Below are 15,541 nucleotides of genomic sequence, written 5' to 3'. Positions count from 1 at the left end.
CCTTTTTAAAGAGATCATTGTTGTTGTTGTACCTTATTTAAAGAGGGAATTGGTATTGTTGTTTTTGTTCGTTAGTTTAAGAATCATCTTTTAGCTTTAAAGGAAATGTTGGAGTTCTCGAATAAGCGGAAGCAGGGGATCCATTATTTTGATGTGTTACTACTACTACTTGGAGAGAATTAATATCTTGGGACTCGGTACAAATATTGAAATCATATCCTACAAATCTTGGACTCAATTATATTATTATGAAATTTTAACTTACAAATTTATTTGCTTCTCTTTTCAAAGTTATCACTGGTGGAAGTGTTCATACAACTCCGCACACTGATTTATTAATACGAAACAGCGAGATTATTAATGTTGTTGGGACCAAAAAACCTGTGAAAAAGCTTGAGATTTTGAGACTGTGACGGGTTCCATGTTTCATCTCAGGCTCTGTGCTCTCCTGGGAATGGTATTGACGCACAGCAACGGTAATAACCGTTCTGTTCGAATACAAATCGCCGTGAGAGATGAGCTTCTCGGATCAGATATTCTCCCCAATCTTCATTTCCAAACTGTTTGTGTATCTCTCTTGCATCAAACGTCTCCATCCTCTTCCTATTGTCCTTTCTGAGAACACAAGTTATATATTTCCTAATAATCAGAGTTTTGTTTCCTTTTTATCTGAACATAAACCTGGAATTGGGAATCAATCACCTCCTTTTCCTGTGCCTCGCATTCATCACGGTCGCGTGCAGCTGCAAACAAAAACGAATGAAAAAATAAAGTAAACCAAAGCACTTTCAAGTCCATTAGTTTTGAGCTTTCAGCCAAAAATATAAAGTGGCTGCAACCATCTCACCTTCAAGCTCTGCTTTGCATCTTTCTCGAGAACAAGCCCAGCTTTCACAAATGCATCAGTAATAACTTCTAAGCTTGGGATTAAGAAAATCAAAAGCACATACGCTAAAGCCTTAATCTAAACCATGCCCCACTGATAAGTGATAAAAAATAACATTTATCCTACTAATAATAACTAGGATACGACAGGCACGTAAAAGCCGGCCTTCATCGCCAATTTCTTCAACAGGAACATAAATCACACGAGCCTTGGCTAATGGTCCTCTCATACAGTCCTTAAGAAGATACCACAAAATGACAATATACCAATTTAGCCGTCAATGAATTGTAAAAAAACATTTAAAGCCAAGGATGTTGTATCATCTTACCAATCCTTTAAGTCTTATGAATATTGGTCTGTTATCCAAAGCGTCCATCACGCTAGGAGATATACTCTGGATTTAAGAATAGAAAACACTCAAATTCGTGAAGCATTTCTAAATGAATGAAACCATCTCTTCAAAAAGAAATTACCTTTAGAATATCACGCGCTTCATTGACACGATCTTTGTTCCATAACTTTAACATAAGCACAGTCAAGTGAAAAGTGTTCGGCTTAATAAAAATGGACTTGTCAATCCCCAAGTCTGCCAATGCATAAATTTTACTGAGCATATAAGAGAGACCAAGTTTTCTTCTTTCTCAGATTCAACTATTAGTTATATTCTTACCAAATAAAGTGGATGACTTTGCTTTGGTCATAGGCGGGTAACTGACAATTGGTATGCTCTTGATATCCACATTGACCTGATTTGTTTCACTATTAGCTTTTGGATCAACCGCCACACTTGTGGTTGATTTATCAGCTTGGTCATCTTGTTCATCACCAGCTATGCTATTGTTCCCGAGTATAGAGTTCTGAAAATTCACTAGCTTTTCCACTAACTCAGGGTGTATGGCTAATGGAAGTGATACAAAGTGTGAGTAATCAAGACTCGGACTCCGTACAACCTAGAATGTGAGTTTCAGTGCGCAGAATCAGAAAGAAAAAAAAAAAAAAAGAGCAAAAAAAAGAAAAAGGAAAAGAAAAGGCCAAGCATGATACTAAGGATCAAAGTGAAATAATAAGGAACCTCGTCGATAATGGTCTCTATTCTTTCTGAAGCTTTAGTCACACAGTCCACTGAACCACCTTCAATGACTGCAAAGACGAAGGATACAATTGTTGAACCAAAATGAGTTGGAAAATGGTAGCTAGTCAGCCAGCCAGGTTTAAGTGCATAGACATCAGGTTATATACATTACAGTTGCTTTCAAAAACTTACTGATGTGGTCTTCATTCCTTGATGATGGAAGAATGATCTTCACTCCCATTTCCTCTTCAAGTTTCATCTGCGTAGCTCCTCTTTTGCAAAGAATGCAAACTCATTAGCACATAGAGACATGAGGGGTTAAATAAAACCTCGAAGTATACGATACGAAACTAGAGCTCTTACTCTTTTCCTCTAATGAACTTAATCAAAGAAGCCCCAACCTATAAAACCAATCACACAAAAGTCAGTTAAAGTAATTGAAACAAGAGGCTACAAGAAACTTCAGGTAACATATAAAAAAAAGGACCTCAAGAGAGACTGAATGCTTTCCAGCGGATACAACTAAGGCTGTCTCACTCCTTCCTCCTTCAATAACTTCTTCAGAAACATCACTTGATTTGCTACACTGAGCTGCTTCTCGGACATCATTTCCAGCTTCTGTCTCATCATGAGAAAGCAATGTAAGATGGAATGTTTTAAAATCTGAACAAAACCACACAATTAAACAGCCTAAGTAAAAGATGCTTAACCTGCAATAATAACTGAAGAGGATTGAGTGGAGGAGATAGGTCTCCACACTAAATTTACCATCTTCTTCTGCTTCTTGAATTCATCCATGGCACTCTTCTCACTTACCCTATAGCTCAAGATACTAAAAGATTCCTGCCACGTTGAAGTGGTGTAGCCACCACAAAACATCAAAAGTTCAAAACAATCTCAGAGCACTTATAAAAGATTACACTTCCTAAAAACTACAGTAACAAAATGCCAAGGAGACAACAAAGTATTGAACTTTACCGAATTCGATTGAAAACATCTACTCGTAAACCCGAATACACGATCAATCCTAGAAAGACAGAATCAAACAAACACTTTTTAACGATTTTTCTAATCCAACCCACGAAAGGAACAAAATTTAATTTAGGGTTTTGAAGAATTTGACATCAGATTATAGAATTTCGAAGAAAGAATCAATTTTTATTTTGAAGGGAGAACGAACCTAAACAGAGTCCTGCAAGTTAACATCTTACTCTCCTCCTCCGGTGATCAGCCGTGAGACATCTTTTTCTTCCGCCACTATTTACGACTATTTACTACTAACCCCATCACTTCCAGAGAATTATATATTTTACCATATACTTCCAAATCTTACTGTTATGACCCTAAATATATTGTCAAGTGACTCAAGTCTAGCAAATGTGTATATTTTCATTACTATACACTGTCCAAAACAAATCTTACAAACACAAGTTACAAACCGTAGTGTTACCAATTTCTGTGACACATACACATTATATAGAAACAGTTACATATTGACATACACAATGATCATAGTTTGTCACCGAGAAAACATCAGTTCTCTTACAACAAAACCTTTTAGAGGAGATTTGATCGTTTTCAATGTCACTTGTGTGGAAAAGGTAGTGAAGCGCAGCAATGGAAGTAGCCATTCGAGTCATATTTAAAGCGTTGTGAGATATGAGCTTCTCTGATTAAATATGTTCCCCAATCCTTGTTCCCAAACTCTTTGTGTATCTCTCTTGCATCAAAAGTAGTATCCATCTTTCTGCTTTTATCTTTTCTGTAGCTTGCATTCATTACCGTTGCATGTAGCTGCAAAAAATACGGAACAAGCGTGAAGGAGAAGTAAAGAGAAATTAATGTTTTTTTTTCAATGGATCACTTTCTTTGTCCTGGTAACCAAATAGGAGAGTTTGAAGCATTACCTTTAAGCGTGACTTTGCGTCTTTACCAGCAAATCCAGCATTTACAAATGCATCAATGATAACATCCGAACTAGAGAGTCAAAGAGTTCAATATTAAAGCTCTTGTATAGAAATTTTGAAGTCGTGTGTTTGGTCAAGTAAAAATAAGCTCTTAGAGATATTAATTAGGATACGACAAGCGCTTAGCAGGCGACCCTCATTCCCAACTTCTTCAACAGGAGCATAGAGAACGCGGGTTTTGTCTAAAGATCCATTCATACATTCCTTAACAAGAAAAGAAAAAAGATAAGCACATAGCAGACCATTTGGGATTGAGTCAAAGACTATGTTTTAAAGCCACTAAAAATGTAGTAATGCAAAGACAAGGAGGATATGTGTCATCTTACCAATCCCCTGAGTCTAGTGAAGACAGGTCGGTTCTTCAAAGCCTGCCTCACATTAGGAGAAATACTCTGATTTTCAGAAAAAAAGAAAAAAAAGAAAAGACAACACCTCAGTCATCAAAGCAATCGTAGAAGTAAAGAAGCATACTATATCCTTAACAGAGGAAATTAATTATATACCTTAAGAATTTTTTGAGCTTTGACCACAGATTCATTGTTCTCTAACCTTAACATAACCACAGTCAAATGGAAAGTTTTGGGCGAAACAAAAATCGATTTTTCGATTCCCCTCTCTGTCCAATATCAAAAGGACAAGTCATAGAAACAAAACAAGTTTGATACTATAAACTCATTATTTCATTCATTATTTCCTCTGTTTTTGAACTTACGAGGTAAAGTGTTCTGAAACTTGAGTGGAAGAACCTTATCATTGTTGTTACCCAATATAGAATTCTGGAAAGCCTCAAGTTTTTCCTTCAACTCAGGATAGGTAACTAACGGAAGTGACACAAAGTGTGTAAACACTTCTCTCTGACGACCTTGTCCAATCTACCAAGCATTTGAGAATTCAAGTATCCATAGTAATTAGTAAGTAAAAGAACCCATCGTATAGCATCATATGTTAAAAGGTGAAAGATTGATATGTTTTGCCTCCACGCTACAACCAAAAATCATTAGCAAACCTGTTTCTGCTTGCCTTTGAAACCCAGAGGAGCCAGAGGAGCTGTGAGATGAGAATTGGAAGATCCCTCACGATTCTGAAGTGAATTCCCCATAGCCTTGATCACGTACTTTAACGTAACGGTCACACACGATACGAGTGTTTCCAAATCAAACCCAGATACCGTAGAACAGAGAGACTTTACCTCTTTGCCGCCGTTTGAGACTTTATTTTGTTTACGTGTGGTCAATATGACTCAATAATAATCCCCACAAAGCCAGAATTAATAATTTAAAAAAAAAAAAAATCCCCAATGGCGATTTCCTTTTTTGAATATTTTAATTCATTTTTGAAATAATTTATTAAGTTTTTTAGAAAAAAAATGAAAACCTAAGTTTTATCAGCTTATAAAAACCCTACCACCAAAGCATTACCGCTTCATTGTTCTTTAGGTGCGTTGGTACGTAGGGTTATGATGATGGATTTATTTACAATGAAGGTTACTTTTTCCGGATTATTGTTTGGCCTTTTTCATGTTGTTCAATGTTCATACTCATACCGCTTCCACCTCGTCACCTAAAGAAACAAAAATTGAAGTAGTTTTGTAACAAAATTAGGTTTCAAGGAAAAGTTAAAAGCTGACCACCTTTTTTTGTATGTTACATAAATCCTCCTAAGACCTTGACAGGTGGTCCGCCGCAAACTATATGCACAACTTTTGGCACTTTGTTGCGTTTATTTTGAGAAAGATGTGAGTATTGTTTGTGGGAAAAATCATCTTCCTCTCACATCTGATCACTTTTAACTTTTCAAGGCTATTAATAGGGAAAAATCATGAACACCATCACAACTAGAAAGGTCCATGAAGCATTTTTTAAGGACCTAATGATAAGTTTGATCCGTTTATTTGTGTTGATTGACATTCAACACTAGATTGTAACCTTTATTTTTATTTTTTTGGCATAGTTACATTAATAGGTTAAGCTCCTTTGTAATACCTCAGCTCTTCAAATTTAAATGATTTTCACATTCCTTTAGAAAACAGTATTTAAAACCCCAAATAATAGCTAAAGGTCAAAGATTGAGATTTTGATCTAATCCATATATTTTCTCGATATCACGAGTATTAAGTAACAAACCCGTTGGCCGGGTGTGCTTGCCTTATGTTTGCGAGAGGATCAGAGGAGTGGAATGCGATTGCCATTGCCTTAACTCATACTTAAAAAGTTTAACTCATCAGAATAATTAAACTAGCGTAAAGAAGTTGCATCATTGCATGCATATGTGTGGCAACATATCTAAATATATGAATAACCGACACGTATTTTAATGCCCCAGGTTTCTCATACGAATGTATCCAAATCAAAACCACAGCATTAGATTTCAAGGCCTAATTTTCTTTGAACATATGAATAAGCTTATTTTCTTTGAACATATGAATCAGCTTTTATAATAGAGTTGCACGAGGCCTTGGTCAATGACCTCCATCCACAAAAAAGCCTTTCTACTCACATAATTTTTAAAGGAAACAAATAAAAACGTAGAAAACAAAATCAAAGTATCTTTCATTGACGTAATTGTCATGAAAACAAAAATCTTCCGCAAATTTCGAAAAAAATATTATCTTTCCTCTCTCTACGGATCTTCTTTTGGTTTTTAGGTCATTTTTTTATAAAGTAATTAAATTCTTCAAAATCAAAACCCTATGTTTTTCGCAGCTTATAAAAACCCTTCCGTCTCGTTTGGAGTCTCTTCATCTCTACTACTCTCTCCGCAGCCTAACATAACAAAAGTTATTGTCACTCCTCGAAGTTTTGTTACATATATCATCCTGGCCCCTTGACATGGAGGTCCTCCACACACATATGCACAACTTTTTGTATGTTGTGTTCATTGAGAAGTATTTGAATATTGTGTGTGGAGGGCTTCCAAGTCAAGGTATTTGGAGGATTCGTGTATTAGTTTATACTTAGATCAGATGTTATAGTGATGTGTTATTTACCATTCTTCCAACTGACAAAGCTGCCACTAAAGTGTAATTAATTTTCGTTCTTCAACTGTTTGAAGCAAGGCTTTAAATTTGCACCCTGTGATCAGTATTCTATACGATAACCCATTAATCCATTATCATAGGTTGCAAACTGGGCATTCATGTTTTGTCTAAAGAAGTTGCAAGAGACCTGTCACTTGTTAGTGATCCCACCAAAGCCACTCTCGACGCATAAAGCACACAAAAAAGTCTTAATTTGAGCAAAAATTTATTTAAACTTTAAAGGCTTGCGAGAGAAACGGGTACGTATAATTTTTGATGAACGTAATGCCTAAACAAATGCTAAACCTGCACATCAAACGCTTTTGTTGTTACAAATACGTGTCAAAAATTGCATTCAAATATTTTGGTAATAAATACATTTATGAACGTAATCATGAAAGACTTCTCTTTATCATTAAAAAATTCGTGATGACGGACCGATTAGCTGTAATGCTAGCTCGGTGATACCCGTGCTGCTACAGCATGTATAACAGGGAATAACACATGCTGTAATTAATATATATATATATATATATATATATATTTTGAATACATCAAATATTTTGGTTTATGTATTTTTTATAATTTCAAAATTTTTAAAAGTTTCGAGTATTATATTTGGTTTAAGTATATGGTAAATGTTAAACATATTTAGATAAGTATGTTGTTTAGACATCATTAATCTTTGGTAGGGTAACAAATATGCAATGAAAGTTTTGCAGTTTTTAAGCCATAGTTGTATGTTTAAAAGTGTTAAATCCAAATATCAGTTTTTAATTTGGTTTAGTTTGGACTATTGCACATATATCTCGTCCTATCCCGTCTTGTCATGTCATGTCATGTTTCATCTTGTCCCTACCCGTAAAAAAACAGTTAAAAGAGAACATAAAAAAAATTTAACGGATAGGGACGAGATAAAACATCATTAATCCTTAATTTTTTATTGTCCAACAATTTTGGATAAGAACATAACTAAATTTTGTGATTTTCTCACATTTTTTTCAATATAATTTATTCTTTATGCAATAGAAGATTTGTTCATAGTAAATAAATTAAAAAGCTACTTATTAATATTCAATTTTGCATAAATTTATAGTAATACAATATAGTCAACCAATTGTAACTATTGAATTTTCGAGTTTATATAATTATTTTTGGGTAATTATTATTTAGAAATACAAATACAAATACAAATACAAATTTCTTTGCTTTTTTGTTTTTTAAAAATGATTTTTTTTATAACTTTGTTTAAACAACAAATGTAATACATGAAATAGTTTATTTTCATAAATATATATTATTTTTATTTATGATTACAAAATATATTAGTTACATAAGATATTTTTAAAGATATTTCTTGTATATCTTGTGTTTTAGAGAGTAGTTACAAATAAGTTGATCTAGATATACTTTATATATTTATTAAAATGAATTTGAATTGATCTTTATTAGTTTCACATATCTTATATATTAATTAACTTTATATTATTAAGGCTATAATGAATACTTTACTATTTCAAAATACATTTTAAAGTAATTTAATTTTTATTTAAAATTGTAATTAGGTAATTTTTTCAAAATTAAACTGGAATTATTTCTTTGTTCCTAAAACTGTGACAAAAAATATGCATAAATATTAATTGTAATTTTTTTTTTGTTTTTTTGTTTTTTCCTAAAATATTTATAAAAAATCAGAAATTTAAATTTGAGATATTTCAATGGTTAAGAACTATTGTTTTTATAGTGAGATTAGATATATTTAGAAGTTAATAGTATTTTATATGTCAAATCTCCTAAAATTATCTTGTTTTTTTTGTTTTGTTATAACTAAAATATGAATATTTCTTGTGTAAGATTATCTCATAAGATTGTTTTAGATTTGCAGTTAATATATGATTATCTCATAAGATTGTTTTAGATTTGCAGTTAATGAAATCTTTACAATCAAGCAATTTTGTAAGATTTGGAAATAAAAATATATGGTTTAAATTAAAACCATTGAAAATTTCAGTTGCCAAGATTTAATTTCATTTTGATAATCAATGATAAATATTGATGAGAAAATCGGGTCAACTAATCCTACTATTAAATGACCAGCTAGTATCCGACTTAATTTGAAAGGTTAGAAAAATTTATTTCAATGATATATAAATATATGAATAATTATTAAATACTAACATTTTTATTTAAAAAGTATCAAAAGAAAATTATGGTATAAAAGTTGGTTTACGAGTATTTTTTGCTTTAATAGTATAGATTTGATTAAATAAATAAAATGGTTGATTAGTCTTCAACTACCTGTCAAATAATTGCATTAAAATATTTTAGTAATTAATAAATCAATTTGTGTAGAGTAGTCATCGTGAAAGATAAAGTTAATGATGACCAAACACGCGAATGAGTTGTACAAATTGTCTCTTTTATAAATTGAAATGCAAATCCACGAAACATCTTCAAACCATAGAAAAAGAAGAAATGACGAAATATCTCCCGGATGAATTAGCCATTGAGATACTAGTGAGGCTATCGACGAAGGATCTTGCTCGATTCAAATGCGTCAGCAAGACATGGAGAGGTCTCATCAACCACCGTGGATTCATAGAATTGTACCAAAACAATTCTCCGGCGAAGTTTGTGTCGTTTTACGACAAGGATCTCTACATGCTTGACGTGGAAAGCAAGCGTCCGGCTATTACAAACCCTCTTAAACTCGATTTCCCTTTGGATCAGTCGATGATCGATGAATCCACATGCGTGCTTCATTGTGACGGGACGTTATGTGTTACCTTAAAGAATCACACTTTTATGGTTTGGAATCCATCTTCGAAGCAATTTAAGATCTTACCAAATCCCGGTATATACCCAGATTCGAACATTCTGGGTTTCGGTTATGACCCGGTTCACGACGATTACAAAGTCGTAAAGTTTATCAACCGGCGTGATGCTTCCACGGCGCATGTTTTCGAATTTAGAACCGGTTCTTGGAGAGAGAGCCTACGGATTCCTAATCCTGATTGGTATTACAGAGACAGAAGAGGTACACTATTGGACCAATACCTCTATTGGATTGCTTACCGGTCTAGTACTGACCGGTTTATCCTATGCTTTAATCTCTCAACCCATGAATACCGAAAATTCCCTCTTTCGGTTTACAACCAAGGCGTGACGTGTTCATGGTTAGGCGTTACAAGCCAAAAACTCTGTATCACAGAGTACGAAACGTGCAGGAAGGAGATTAAGATTTCGGTTATGGAGAAAACCGGATCATCATGGAACAAGATTATAAGCCTTTCAACCTCGAGTTTCATCTCCGTACATGATCATATCTACGATTATCAAGTTGAATTCGTGTCTTTTACTAAAAGGAACGATCTCGTCGTAACGTTCACTGGATACAAAGATAATTTCGAGATGGAAACTGAAGAACGTACGAAGACGAAGGTGTTCTTATACAAAACCGGAGACGAGAAATTTGAACAAGTCCAGTTCTGTAACTCTCTAGCCGGGTTACGATTTCTCTGTGAATTTGTGGAGACTCCTAAGATTACTAATCGCATATTTACTTGAAAGTAAAAAATAAAACTCAATAAATTAATACTTTCACCAAATACATAACATACACATGTAAAAAAAAAACGGTCTAGGCGCTAAGCGCTCAATATAAATCTAGAGACTGCTTAGACCGCCTAAAATCACATAATATTATTTTAATATATATATATATATTTTATTTTTAACTACATATATTTAAATTTTTAAAATTTATATTAATGTTCATATATTATTAATCTAAATTAAATAAATATATTTTTAATAATTTTAGTTTATAATTTATTATTATTTATTTATTTTAACATATATTTTTACATAATTTTATATATAATATTATATATAATATTTTGTATTGTAAACGTATAAATCGATTTAGTTTCTTGAACACAACAACATAAAAAAAAGTGATCCTACATTATAACCGGATAGACGAAATTGGTTTGAATTGTTGAATTAAAGACCAAACCGGGATAAATGAAATTGGTTATTTAGTCATTCATTTATAGATTATAAAAATTGAATAAATTGACCAAACTCCAAAGAGAGAGAGAGAAAAAAAAAAAAAGAAGAAAAGAATATTAATGGAGAGAGGAGGGATGAGCAGTGGGCAATCACTGTGGCACTCTCAGTCACCGAAAACTCCAACGACGATGCTGGATCGGGCGCTTTCATCTCGCCGTCCTCACTCAGACGCCGATCTATCTGCTTCCGGCGAATCCGGTACCGACGAATCTAAGACCAAACGCCCACACATCTACCTCCTTGCTTCCAATTTCCTTTCTCGGATCGGTCATCAGTGGTGGCCTTGTCTCATCCTCGCTCTCCTCTTCCTCGTCCTTCTCTTCCTCATCTCCGTTGCTTTACATTCTCACAGCTTCGTCTGCATCTCCGGCTTCGATCCCGCTGCTCGGATCGGCTTCTTCGGTCTTGATGGCCTCGAATCGGACTTCGGTGCCCTCGGTGTTCCTTGGTGTAAGCACTCGAGATCTCTGTTTCTTGAACCGTTGATTCGTTTTGTGGTTCAACATTGTGAATTGATTCCTTGTAGATTTGAAATCTAGGTTTCCATTGCATTGAAGGCTTTGTAGCTTCTAGTGGTCTCTAGATAGTAGTGGTTGTGCTGTGTGTAGACAAAATCAATGGAGAAGAACCATTACGAGTGATTTTTAGGGAATACATTGTTTAATTTTGTTGTTGCTATGGAAGTATTTAATTTTTGTCCTTGGCAAAAGGCAGATCGAAACATGGAAAAGAAGTTGAATGGACCTCAAAAGATTTACTCAAGGGTCTAGAAGAGTTTGTGCCTATATATGAAACACGGCCTATCAAGAACAACATGTATGGAATGGGTTTTGATCACAGCTTTGGGTTATGGTTCATGGCCCGTTGGCTTAAGCCAGATCTGATGATTGAGAGTGGTGCTTTTAAGGGACACTCCACTTGGGTTCTGCGGCAGGCCATGCCAGATACACCTATTATCTCACTTACCCCAAGGCACCCCGAGAAGTATTTAAGAAAGGGACCTGCCTATGTAGATGGAAACTGCACGTACTTTGCAGGCAAAGATTTTGTTGATTTCGGAAGTGTTGATTGGAAGACTGTGTTGCGAAAACACGGAATAACAGATCTCAGTCGCGTTATTGTCTTCTTTGATGACCATCAGAATGAACTCAAAAGGTAGTTTTTTCATTTCTCATCTCTTTCTCATATTGCATTTGCTAAGAATTCACTGATTTTTTTTTTTAACATATTTGAAAATGAGCAGGCTAAAGCAAGCACTGAAAGCTGGTTTCCGACATCTTATTTTCGAGGATAACTACGATACAGGAACTGGAGATCACTATTCCCTGAGACAGATATGTGACCAGTCATATATAAGAGGTGGGGGTTCTAAAGAGATCAGATATGTGATCAACATGGATTTAGAATTGGATTGATTCTCATATGGATTCTTTTGTTTCTCCAGGAGGCGGACACAGTTGTTTCAAAGACAGCGATGAAGCCAGGATGAGATCAAAGAGGAAGAAGTTCTGGGAAAAAGCAGTTGATACAGAGGAACTGTGTGGACCAGGTGAAACATGGTGGGGAGTTAAAGGAGAGATGAGAGACGATTTTAACCACACGAACACGCCAATCTCATACAATCAGCATTTTCAAAACAGTCGGTACGTAGAATCGATTCTCGATGTGTATTGGGAGCTACCTCCGGTTGCAGGACCATCATTGACACATCAATCGCGGTATGACCCTGCTCGTTCGACTCCACCAATCGTAGCAGATGGGAAGCACCGTCTGTTCCAACGAGTGGGTTTAGGTCGGCTGGATAAGTCAGTGTTCAATGGCTATACTCAAATGGTTTACCTTGAGATATCCAAGCCCGGGTCATAGAGATTGTGTGATTCCTGCAAAAAGAAGAGTTTTATTTACCTTAGCTTATTTTTCAATTTCCTCTTATAAGTTAAAAAAACTAAAGTCTGTTAATACAGGAGATTCTTTCTACTGTGGCTTTTTCATGTGTCTTGGTCGGTTGTGAATCTCTCTTGTGATGTGATGCTTTAGCAGGTTTAAATTTTAAGGTAGGCAACGTTTGTCTTGTTCCTTGATTAATACTAGTCGGTTTAGATTATCTTAAACTTAGGCGAAATGTTTAGCAAACCGGAATAGAGACAACTGTTGTGTTTTCTTTATTGTTGGGCCGAACAAGAAGACACAAGCCATGGGCCGAGATTCTCTAAATTATTACGATGAGAAAGAGCCTATTGATCTAGTAGAATTAGCAATTCAAGCAAATCTCTGTGCTTGGAACCATGGCCGAGAGATGGACGAACACGGCTCTACTCGTTATCGATATGCAGGTCTCTCAACATGTGAATATCTTGTAATTTGGTAGTGATAGGGTTTCGCTGGTGTGTGTGTTTTTGGGATTTGGGGAGTATATGTTGAAATATTTGTTTTTGTGTGGGCAGAACGATTTCATAGAGGAAGATTCTGTTATGCAAGTGAAAGGTGGGAAATCTATAGTTGCTAATGTTATCAGAGTCGTAGAACTCGCAAGGCAGCGTGAATCCTCGTGATTTGGGTACTTTCTCCTTCATCTCTCATAGTATTTCTCATGGAATGGATGGAGTTGTAGCAGTTTTCTCATGATAGGGTTGTGTCCTGCTATAAGAAGAATTCGTTAGCAGAATCCAAAACTAAGCTCTGTTTTGTTATATTTTGCTTGCAAGCTCTGTTTTCAGAATCTAAGTGTAAGATCTTTAGTTTCTCTAAGTCAACTGTAGTAAGTACTATTGATGAGAAATGAGAGCTTCTTAATCGTTTTTTTAGGTTGTTAGGGAACATGATCCTCAAGGAAGAGATGTTGAAATATTCAGACGCCATCACTACAATTCTGAGAAAGTCGGGCCAACTGTTAAAGACACCGTAGGTTCAGAATTGGTAGATGGATTGGTCATTAAAGAAGAAGAAGACTATAAGATAGTTAAAACCCGTTTCAGCGCTTTCTTTGGAACCAATCTTCATTCCTTCTTGCAAACTTCTGGTGTCAGCAAGTTAGTGATTGCTGGTGAGTATGTTCAAGAGTCTTAACACTATCATGAAACTTTTGTTGGACTCTTTTTTGTTTCTGTAACCCTTTTTTTGTGCAGGTGTTCAAACACCGAATTGTATCCGGCAAACGGTTTTTGATGTAGTGGAGCTGGATTATCCAAATGTGACTGTTATCACAGATGCCACAGCTGCTGCAACACCAGAGATCCATACCGGTAAAAAACTTTTGTTTGGTTTTTTTTTTTGTCTTTGTGGTTTAACAAAGTCATCTCCTTTGTTAGAAATCTTGTTTTCTTCATTGTCATCTTCGGAGAAAGGAACTAACATTGTCGTTACTTTCGTTGGATCAGCGAATATTCTTGACATGAAGAATATAGGAGTCAAGACTCCTACTTTACACGAGTGGTCCGAAGAATCTGCTTGAGATCATTCGAATCACATATACTAATCATCCTAAACTCTTCTTCTAATCTTTTTCTTGTTTGTATATGTAATGAAGAAAGAAACTCAAGAAATAAAATATAATGTTGTTGTAAGTTAGAAAATCTCCTCTTTGCTGTATTCATTTCTTTGTATCCCGTCCAAAAAACTAACTTATTACATTTACTATAATGTGAAAATTATCATTGGATTCCGAATGTGTAACCTTTTCTTTATCTAAAACACATCTTTTGCTAGTAAGTGATGCATTGGCTTTGAAACAATAATAGTTAGCTAGTTTTTTTTTTGGTTACAAAACAATAATAGTTGTGAAATAGAATAAATAAATAAACACTATTATTTAGACACATAGCTTGCCATGAACACTAACTTTAAATGTTGTGTCGATCGTAACTTCTTTAATAATGAGTAAACACATTAATAGACATCATCATATTATGTTAGTTGAGAGAGACTTCACATTGAATTTCTATTTCTTTCTTGTAATTAGTACATTTTTACTTACTGATGCGTGCATGTACCTGATAATAATGATGCACAATTTATATTGTTCAAGGAAGAAATCAAGCGAGGAAAGTGTAGACTAATAATGGAGTATAAAATACTTGGAAGTGACGTTTATGATTATAGAAAATAAAAAGTGGGAAGATCTAGAGGGTTGATGTAACACAGCTCATTTCATGATTACGAGGGACATTCTTTTGTGTAACCCTTAAAACAATGGGGGGACTTTACAAGACAAGCGCACCTCTTTCACTTTCTTTTTCAAGTTATAATTATTGATCAAATGAAAGTCTACTACTACTAGTAGTATTTTTTTTGGTGGCATGTATTTTCACCTAAACAGTTTGATAGTGAATCAAAGTATATGAGTGTTTCTAAAAATTTTAAAATAGTATGTATTGTTTCCCATATGATGGATGATTTAACGTTTGAATTTACGATTATTGATTCCGAGGATAAAATAGAAGGTGCATACAAAAATGTGACAAGAGTTTTTTTTTTGAGATTTAGGATAATAGATTGATTTGACTTATGATAAGAAAGGGGACAATAAA

General features: G+C 34.6%; 4 protein-coding genes and 1 pseudogene across 6 annotated transcripts; 3 read left to right on the top strand and 2 right to left on the bottom strand.

Moving 5' to 3' along the window:
• Nucleotides 207–3,246, bottom strand: LOC104765459 (A-kinase anchor protein 7-like). 2 transcript variants are annotated; one of them, XM_010489173.2, is made up of 14 exons: nt 3,139–3,241; nt 2,937–2,985; nt 2,669–2,801; nt 2,446–2,576; nt 2,322–2,359; nt 2,151–2,230; nt 1,959–2,026; nt 1,557–1,836; nt 1,360–1,472; nt 1,215–1,280; nt 1,031–1,121; nt 848–915; nt 703–743; nt 207–615 (listed from the first exon to the last, which is right to left on the bottom strand). In XM_010489173.2, exons 1-14 carry the CDS (start codon nt 3,162–3,164, stop codon nt 432–434), a joined length of 1,368 nt encoding a protein of 455 aa, XP_010487475.1. In that variant the 5' UTR covers nt 3,165–3,241; the 3' UTR covers nt 207–431. The 2 variants fall into 2 exon arrangements, with proteins under 2 accessions (XP_010487475.1, XP_019096155.1); XM_019240610.1 differs by lacking the exon at nt 2,937–2,985 and having other exon boundaries at nt 3,139–3,246.
• LOC104765458 lies at nt 3,390–5,133 on the bottom strand. Of its 2 annotated transcripts, none has more exons than XM_010489172.2 (7): nt 4,932–5,133; nt 4,638–4,797; nt 4,429–4,541; nt 4,252–4,317; nt 4,039–4,129; nt 3,866–3,885; nt 3,390–3,752 (listed from the first exon to the last, which is right to left on the bottom strand). In XM_010489172.2, the coding sequence occupies exons 1-7, from the start codon at nt 5,022–5,024 to the stop codon at nt 3,543–3,545; spliced, it is 753 nt and encodes a 250-aa protein (XP_010487474.1). In that variant the 5' UTR covers nt 5,025–5,133; the 3' UTR covers nt 3,390–3,542. The 2 variants fall into 2 exon arrangements, with proteins under 2 accessions (XP_010487474.1, XP_019096156.1); XM_019240611.1 differs by having other exon boundaries at nt 3,665–3,752; nt 3,866–3,935.
• LOC104765457 (putative F-box protein At3g16210) lies at nt 9,412–10,576 on the top strand. Its single transcript, XM_010489170.1, has one exon. It carries the CDS (start codon nt 9,417–9,419, stop codon nt 10,506–10,508), a length of 1,092 nt encoding a protein of 363 aa, XP_010487472.1. The 5' UTR covers nt 9,412–9,416; the 3' UTR covers nt 10,509–10,576.
• On the top strand, nt 11,075–13,087 carry LOC104765456. Its single transcript, XM_010489169.2, has 4 exons — nt 11,075–11,465; nt 11,726–12,170; nt 12,259–12,374; nt 12,460–13,087. The coding sequence occupies exons 1-4, from the start codon at nt 11,075–11,077 to the stop codon at nt 12,879–12,881; spliced, it is 1,374 nt and encodes a 457-aa protein (XP_010487471.1). The 3' UTR covers nt 12,882–13,087.
• LOC104765455 lies at nt 13,208–14,673 on the top strand (annotated as a pseudogene).

Source organism: Camelina sativa, chromosome 19 (genome assembly GCF_000633955.1).
Source record: "Camelina sativa cultivar DH55 chromosome 19, Cs, whole genome shotgun sequence".
NCBI classification, from domain to species: domain Eukaryota; kingdom Viridiplantae; phylum Streptophyta; class Magnoliopsida; order Brassicales; family Brassicaceae; genus Camelina; species Camelina sativa.
This window is presented reverse-complemented; position numbering and strand designations above follow the sequence as displayed.

Coding starts and splice junctions, on each gene's coding strand:
- LOC104765459 (XM_010489173.2), bottom strand. CDS start 3,164: ATGTTAACTTGCAGGACTCTGTTTAG. Junction 2,802..2,936: donor GATGTTTTCAATCGAATTCG/GTAAAGTTCAAT, acceptor TCAACGTGGCAG/GAATCTTTTAGTATCTTGAG. Junction 916..1,030: donor CCGGCTTTTACGTGCCTGTC/GTATCCTAGTTA, acceptor TCCCAAGCTTAG/AAGTTATTACTGATGCATTT.
- LOC104765458 (XM_010489172.2), bottom strand. CDS start 5,024: ATGGGGAATTCACTTCAGAATCGTGAGGGATCTTCCAATTCTCATCTC. Junction 4,318..4,428: donor AAGCTCAAAAAATTCTTAAG/GTATATAATTAA, acceptor TCTGAAAATCAG/AGTATTTCTCCTAATGTGAG. Junction 4,130..4,251: donor TCACTAGACTCAGGGGATTG/GTAAGATGACAC, acceptor TTTCTTGTTAAG/GAATGTATGAATGGATCTTT.
- LOC104765457 (XM_010489170.1), top strand. CDS start 9,417: ATGACGAAATATCTCCCGGATGAATTAGCCATTGAGATACTAGTGAGG.
- LOC104765456 (XM_010489169.2), top strand. CDS start 11,075: ATGGAGAGAGGAGGGATGAGCAGTGGGCAATCACTGTGGCACTCTCAG. Junction 11,466..11,725: donor TGCCCTCGGTGTTCCTTGGT/GTAAGCACTCGA, acceptor CCTTGGCAAAAG/GCAGATCGAAACATGGAAAA. Junction 12,375..12,459: donor TGACCAGTCATATATAAGAG/GTGGGGGTTCTA, acceptor TTGTTTCTCCAG/GAGGCGGACACAGTTGTTTC.